General features: G+C 34.6%; 1 protein-coding gene and 1 pseudogene across 1 annotated transcript; one reads left to right on the top strand and one right to left on the bottom strand.

Moving 5' to 3' along the window:
- The first annotated feature begins 528 nt into the window (after window positions 1–528).
- On the top strand, window positions 529–2,409 carry LOC128237952 (THAP domain-containing protein 1-like). The gene is made up of 4 exons (XM_052953527.1): window positions 529–831; window positions 1,007–1,127; window positions 1,839–1,982; window positions 2,324–2,409. The coding sequence occupies exons 1-4, from the start codon at window positions 529–531 to the stop codon at window positions 2,407–2,409; spliced, it is 654 nt and encodes a 217-aa protein (XP_052809487.1).
- Window positions 2,410–7,001: 4,592 nt separating this feature from the next.
- LOC128237951 (uncharacterized) lies at window positions 7,002–8,524 on the bottom strand (annotated as a pseudogene).
- Window positions 8,525–8,615: the final 91 nt, after the last annotated feature.

Here is an 8,615-nt window from a genome sequence, read left to right as displayed (position 1 = left end):
TATTCAATTGCGTTTACATTTTGTTCAGCAAAAATCTTCCTGGAGTCGTTTAGATAAAGGTAAACACGGTCGGCATCTTGAAACTGGTTCATGTTTTTGGTCACACTATGTAATACAAGAACTTGGCATGGACTCAAATGCGATGACCACTTTTCAAGTCATTTTATTAATAGTTGGAACCCTTTTCATGCGTTGTTTTCACACGTTTAACATGTGTTATTCTTTGCTTTACCTTCTTGTATAAAGAAAGGCGACAATTTAACCTTACCCGAGATAAAATTCACATTGAAAACAACAAGCAGGTTTCAATAATGATATCTGAATGAGCACCGAAGCCAACAAACAGGATGTATCATTTTGAAACTTCAAAGGGGGCATTTGCATCGATGACATGAGCATTGAAGACGAATTGTGCTATGGTAAGTTAATTGTCCTTTTCAACGTAACTGCGGTACTGAACGTAGCGCTTGCACAAAACGTACCAGGGGTGGCAAACGTCATTAACAACAAAAAAACGAAACGTAAAAAATGGTGAAAAGTTGCTCTGTTTTCGGAGGCACACATCGCGCAAATTCTGTGGCGAAAAAGAAAGGAATTCGGTTTTTCAAGTTTCCTAAAGGTTCGCACAAGCGAAGGAGCTGGATTAAAGCCATGAACAGAAAAGACTGGATCCCAAATGGAAACTCGTTCGTCTGTTCAGCACACTTTGTTTATGGGTGGCATAGTTATGAGGCTGGGGATGCAGACTATGCTCCTAGTGTATTTAGCTACAAGGAGACCGCCGTCGACGAGAAGCGCCAGGAAAGGGCATTCAGAAGAGATATATCTATGGTTATTGCTTGATGGTTAAATAAAAACAATTTTTTGCACATCGAAAATGTCATGTTTATTTACATGATATTGTCAATATTGCTCACTTTTATATAGGTATTATTAATGGTAAAAAATAGACAGGATATTACATTGATTTGGTTTTTAAAAAACCCATATTTGAATTATCATACAGACATTTGAAGCTGCTGCAAAGGCCCACAAGGAAAGGGAGGACAGCATTCTGCATATATCAACTGCGATGCACACATACTGTGGAGATGGCAAGAGTGATGTTGACGAAGTTGTCCAGACAGGTTTCATTGAGTACCATGATGATATTTCCATCACATTTACATAAGATAAAGGTGCTTAAATTCACTGCTATTGTTTCATGGATTAATTATACTTTCTGAAAGGATTATTTTATGACATCAGTGTGTTTGATTTCATTAGAATGTGTAAAAAACAAGCGTTTTTGGCCATAATTTGAATCCATTACCATCGCTCATCTCAATGGTTATCCACACTAACATGAAAGCTGCAATGCAGCATGACTGTGTTATGTTGCAAGACATTATATAATTACATTACTTCTTACTTTTTCATTGTCATAAGAAAATGAAGTAATAATAGCTTTAACTTAAATTTCAGTATTTACTCTAAAATGTGTAGTGCATGATTAATTTCATTGCAACATACTGGTTATACATCATTTGTAAAATAATCGGTTTAAAGCTCTCATAGATTTACCATTTTGACTTTTTTATTTTTTGTCTTTGAACGACCATTTTTTAATTGATGTTTTATGCATTTTTCTTTCTAACGGGTTTAGCCATAACACATTAATTTTCGAACAGAAATATGAAAATCTAAGCTCTAATTTTTATGTCAGCAATCTTGTATCATTGGTTTGTAGATATTGTAAAAACTGTGAGAGTGCAGCTTTAAAGCTGCATGTGAATAATAAATAAGCATAGCATTTCAAGTATATACATTTCTTCGAATTAAGTATATATATTCCACAGGCATGCAGTGTGACACAGACTCCCTTATAGAGGAAAACCAACAGCTGAGGGAGGAGAATGAAAGATTGAGGAAAGAGCTGAAGATGATGAAGTGGGGGGTCAACATAATTAAGGATGATGACAATACCACAAGATTTTATTCTGGTCTGCCAACCTTTGCTGTCTTCATGTGCTTATATAGGTAATAAATGAGTCATTCAAAGGAAGCATTACAGCATTTAGTTATCATTCAAGTTATGAATTATCACCCTTTTCTGGTGTGGCTGCTTATGAATTTACTATACAATTGTTGAAAATAATTATTTAACATTATTATACTTAAATTATTATTTTTTAAATATTTTGGTGAATATCGGCTTGCATGCTTGATGTTTTGCTAACATAGGAGTACCAAGCATAACACTGACATTAGCAACTGCCAAGTTAAGCCATCTCATTCAATACAAATATAATGAAATAATGTATAAATTTTCCTTTCACCTAAGGCCAAAAAAATGCAATATTTGAATGGCGCCAAAACCCCAGTGAAGTACAGGCAGAAGCCACAAAGTTCAAGTTTGACTTTGATTGATCAACTGGTTTGCTGTGCTTTTGCGACTGAAAGTTGGACTCTTGGTTCAGGACATTGCTGATAGATTTTCCATATCAAATTCAACTTTTTCAAATATCTTTATAACTTGGATCTGTTTATTACATGAGGAGATGAAAGTTATTAATGTTTTTCCCTCCAGAAATATTATAAATGAAACCATGCCAACAAGTTTTAAGAAATTTCCAAATGTGAGAATTATTTTAGACTACATACAGAAATATTTATCCAACGATCTTCTAGTCTAATTAATCAGAACTTAACTTTTTCAAATTATAAGCATCACAACACTATGAAATTTCTTATTGGCATAACACCTTCAGGTGTGATCTCATTTGTTTCTGAAGCTTGGGGAGGGGGGGGGGGGGGTAGAATTTCTGACCAGCAAATTGTAATAGACAATGGTATACTTGGTTTATTAGAAGCAGGCACTGGCACCGGATTTTCAGACTCAATCATTTTTTTTAAAAATCCAAAAAAATCTCATAATTCCAAACTAAAACCAAACACCGAAAATGTGAAATAATATTGAAAACTATTTTTTTTTTTATAAATATGCACTTTGTACTGTATAATATACTAACATGGTATTGAACATTTCTCTACCCGGGTCACGTAATCATCTGATTACTCAGTTCAAAATAACTTCTGCAGATAAACAGCCATCAGAATTTAAGAATATGATATCCATCTTTCAAATACCCCACCTTAGTCTGCGAACAAATTCGCCGATCATGCGATTTTTTTTTACTTTATTCCAATTTTTCTGTTTTCCTAGTTTTTCTACCACCCTTGACTTCCGGTTTTATTACTGTTTTTCGTCCAGTTTGTAACATGCGATTTGATTGGTCGAATGAAAAGTCCTCATTGGCGGCGTATTTAAAATCTCAAATCGTTAACAAATTCAAATTCTAACATTTTGGCCCTTTTTATCCGTTAACAAGCAAACCATGAATGAAAGTCCACATGAAATATGAAGTTGCAATGATGCAATGCAATGGTTATATTGATTAAGGCATATTTATAACCGAAAACAACGCTCACTTTGCACTCAACATAACAATACAGTTCTTATATATTGCTAAATTTTTACTGTTCGAAACGGAGTAGAATCAATAAATATAATGAAGGAGCTCTGTTGTCCTTGGTATTTGAGTGACTAACCACTAACAGTTAAAGGGGTAGGCATCCGGCGCACCCCCCCCCCCCCCCCACACACACCCCGCAAAAAATAAAAAAAATAAATATATAATAAATAAATTAAAAATAAATACATATTCCTATAATAGGATAAAAAAACGAGAGCATAATCTTCTGATGTCTTTTCCAATGTACTAGTCAAAAAGGGTGAGAGTGGTTTGGTGGATTAAGATGTCTGCCTCAAATCCAAAAGTTATTTGGTTATATTCAACCTAGTGACAAATGGAACATTCTGATGACCTCTTGAACGTACACAGTACTGGTTTCCAGGGGTGTAGCTAGCCCTCTATTCATGTGGATTCATAATTGTGCTGGGGGGGTATGAAAAATTTGAAAGCAATGGAGCAATCTGGTGTATTCTGGACGTTCTTAGCCGCTTTAGGACTGGTTAATGGACAGTTTAAGGATAGTAAATCAACAAATTTATTTCCTCGGCAGATCTTTTCTACAAAATAGCAAACAAATAAGGTTCGATAATGTGAAAAACACTCAGATTGTCTTACAGAAGTCTAATTTTCTGTTCTTTTTGCCATTGAACTGTATAATTTCATACTTGATGACAATGTGCATATGTCTGTTACATCATGTAGTCAAAACAAGCATAGTGATTCTGTAGCTGTGGCTGAACTGTTTTATTTTTGGCAGAAACATGTAGATTCAGCCGTGTATTTCGCGTATAGGCACCCTGATTTCTACATTCCAAGCAGACTTAGACTGTTAAGATATCAACTTTCATCACAATCAAGCAAATTATTTTATATGTTTTCTTAGATAAATCTTGCTATATAGGTTTAAGAAATATTACAACACAACTACATTAACATCAAACATGAACTAGTTATAGTTACTTAAATACGACTAAATTTATCTCATTATTTCATTATTGTATTCTTAAATTCTATGATACTATTGTTTGCAGGCATTAGACTGAACTCAACATATTGATGTTTATCTCACATTTTTTGCAATATTTTCATTTTTTTAATTATATACTTGTCCATATATTTTGTCAATGGAATAACAATTTGCTAATATTGTGCTTCATGTACAACAAAATATTATGTTTTGCACAACAATGTGCTAATTAAATGCAATTTAAGGCTCTTAAAATGCTAAAACCCCATGAGCTTCAGGGGGCTTCGCCGCCTTGGCCTCCACAAGGGCGCCGCCCTGGACCCGTAAGGGGGCCTTTCGCGGTCCACTTAACCCCCCGCGAAAAAGTGGCGACAACTTTTAAGAAGCGAGGGGGAACCCTAAAAAGGTAACAAATCACTTAAAGTTCAATATAGCTAATTTAAAATGACAATACACCACTTAAAGTTCCAATAGAGCTCTATAATGGAGTTTATTCATAAGAAGTTAAAAAAAGCTTTATTTTGCTGAAAAGCATCAGTAATACTTGATACTTTTTAGGGCGCCTCATTTAAAGCAGGGATCTTCAAAGTTGCATTCAAAAAATGATTTTGCTTTTGCTCTATAGTGATTTAAAGCTGCACTATCACAGAGTGAATGTCTGGTAAACAGTGATATAAGACTGCTAACAAAAGATTCGAATGAAGTTTTTCATGTTTTTGTCTGCGTTCAAGAAGTGTTTGAAACAAATGCAATTACACAATTAAGAATTCATGTTGAAAGAAAGATAGGACGTGTAAAAAATTTCCGTTTGTTTGATGGTGTGCTACCTTTATCTCTTGCACCAATAGCCTCAAAATGTTTCCATTTAGCATGTTGGTTAATTTAGATGTTCCAATTGTTGATAAAGACTAAATAAACTAATTAAAATACTTAAAGTGACACTCTACTTCTAAATCAATATATACTGGTTAGCGACCCCTTTTCGGCCGGAAATGGAGGTTTTTCCTATGTTGCTCTTGACACAAGATAGCTATTTCGATAAAACTTTACACTCAGATAGGTCGGCCCTTCTGACAAAAACTGTGTAATTTGTTTTTAAAAATAGCAAGGGATTCCGAATATTCCCACGTGCAAAGTACCCCTATAATTTCGCTAAAATAAGCACCCTACTGTACCAATTATTCGCCCACTCCATAAATTCGCTGTTCATACGATGTTTTCATATATTTCTCTCTAAACTATATCTTTAAACATTTTTATTTTATTTGACAAGTCTAGCGACCGTTTAAAACGACAATTGATCAATAAATATAATATGTTAACTATTACATACTGTTTATGTATGTTTAAAATGATACAGCATCTACTCGGTAAGCCACCTCTTTGCAGAAATTGAAAAAGCTACCGGGATTCCTTCTTAAAACATGACCTACACTACGTATGGTTATTTATAGACTTCCGAAGAGGGACAACGCATGTCCGTACAAGAATGTAATCATTAATTCAAATTTGAGTTGCTTCCCTTAGACGAAAAATTCAGCGATTACTTCACCGTTTTCAGGTTTTACCATTTGCTTTTTCTAAAATTGAACGTAAAATACAGCAATTTTTGGTATTTGTATAATTTAACACCGGTTTTTTACTTTATAATGACAAATCAATAACGTCGTCTGATAGTGCAAGGTATAATGAAAATTAAAAAATCCTTACAGGGCCTCATGCAAATGAGCGCGCGCGTGATGACGTAATCCCCGCATTCAACTTACAAGGTCAGAAGTGTAAACAATGTTTATTTGGGTCAAATTCCCCATACTACTTACATTTGAACGCAAAATACAGCTGATATCTGTCAAAAATGATGCCGCAATGAAACGCCATACTGATTTGTGTAAAATATTTCGTTTTGACTGCTTTTAACTGGGTGGGCGAAAAAGTAGTACGGGCGAATAATAGGTCGCTAACCATGTAAATCACACATAACATTTTGACTGATAACTGATTAAGATTTACTGTGATCTAGTCTTTCTTCAATAAGGTTGGAATAATGTGCTTTCTGCACCGTTATTTCAAATAACACTCAGTATATGTCATCAGAACCATTGTTTTCGATAATATATATCCTTGCTGGTATACTAAAATATTTGAATTAATTGTGGTAAATCTTATTTGGGAGTAAACATGTATCTCTAAGAAAAGAATCTGTATTGCATCATTTTACAAGATCATTTATATGTCAGAAAAATACCGAAGACCTTAAACATGATAATTAGTTACCAACTCACTGTACATTGTTCTTATTTTTAAAAGTATGCATTGACTAACAGAAATGTGTGATATTGTATAGATGATTATTATCTGTGGAATGTGATTCTTTGGAAAGGATTGATTTAATACTTGTTAGTTAATAAACCTGTATGAGAACGGACATGTTTTGAGCAGTTTAAGACATCAAATTACGATGATATTTTCCAAGATGTTATGAAATATTTGGAATGGTAACAAATATAAACAATTCAAATTTATGCTGATGACTTTATAAAGTTATTGTAAAAGCCTCTCAATTTCCTTAACATGTCAGAAACAAAGTTTGAATCAAAGTAAATTCTCTGGACAAATAAATTGTTCTTTTGAGCACCAGTCCACACAACAAAGTCAGACCATGGAAGGCCTGTCACTGCCATCTTCCCCTGCACCTGGGCATAATAATGATGAGTCTTGCAGAGTGCTGGGCCAGAATCTGAACTCTGCATGTAAAAAGATGGAATGCTCAATAATCTTCCACTTCTGACATAAAAATTTCTCTTTTGTCAACACTGTAGGGGCATTTAAGTTCCAAAAACCCTTTCTGGCAATCACAAGGCATTGACTTGTCTACGATAATGTCATCACAGCTGGCCCCGAGATATGTGGCATACGGTATTAAAAGCAGACCGGTTCCCATAACTTCTACTGGAGTCCCTGAAGTCTCCTTGAACTTAATATAATCGGCCCTGGCAGTATCCTCATGGTCTTGGCCCCACTTTACCTGCACAGGAAGATTGCTGTATCTGAAATGCAGGGATTGTTATTTCATTTTTTCTTAATTTGATATTTATAATAACTGAATAGTGGTGGAAACACCTTCATAATGTAAGCACATGCACCAGCATCAATGTCAATTCTTTTCATGCGTGTAGGAATGAATTCCAAAGAAATCAAATTAATTAAAAAACGTATTGGTTCATTTCATAGATGTTAACTTAAATTTGTTTGCTTCAGTTGAAATGGGTAGCATGTTATTTGTTATATATTAAAGACCATTATGTAGCACAAACTTACTTGGTGAGCGATGATCCATTTATTATATCTGCGATAAGGTGATTTGGGGACTTTCCAGCAGCCATTACGCGGCAAAGTTTGAACTTGTAACTCTGTGAAGCAAGCACCACAGTTTGTTTGTCCTCTGCCCCCTTGTTCTAGCTTCAATGGTGACCGCTAGAGAGTCATCAATGACACGAGGTGGCACTGGTAAATAAATAGATACAGTTTTATACAACAAGCTATTACAATAGTACATAATAATTATTACCTTATGGTTAACAATCAATTGAATATTATCAATAAAAATTAATATTAAATGCAGACCATTCATGGTATTTGAATGATATTTCTTTTTACACTACCTCTCCAAAACGTACAATCAACCGATGGTGGAAGCGGATGGACTTAAGAGTGATTACATAAGGATGCAAATTCCTTCACCACTTAGACAAATTAATAAGCTAAGATATATCTGGCGAAGTGAACCAGTCCATTGTGCCCCGTTGTAAATTTGTCATGTTGCTTTATAAAAAGTTTTCAATATTAATTTAAGTTAAAAGCACATATACTTGCAAATGAACTATATGTGTATAGTGTGAGTAAGTTATCTTGAATGCATACTGTTGTCTGGTCAGAATATCATGGCACTGATATTCTCCAAGATGGGATCAGGAGTTGTCTCCACCTCCATCTCCTGTACTGCTGGTGGCGCACTGTCTGGAATTGGTGCCACGTGTGCCATACCTATTGTAAAAATTCAGAATTATTGTCTTTGTAAGAGATGATTTTTCAGAGATTGAATCAATTTAGGAAATATCTCTACCTCAGTGTGT

Source organism: Mya arenaria, chromosome 6, assembly GCF_026914265.1.
Source record: "Mya arenaria isolate MELC-2E11 chromosome 6, ASM2691426v1".
NCBI lineage: Eukaryota > Metazoa > Mollusca > Bivalvia > Myida > Myidae > Mya > Mya arenaria.
Note: the sequence above shows the minus strand (reverse complement) of the source record. Positions and strands in the feature narration are given on the sequence as shown.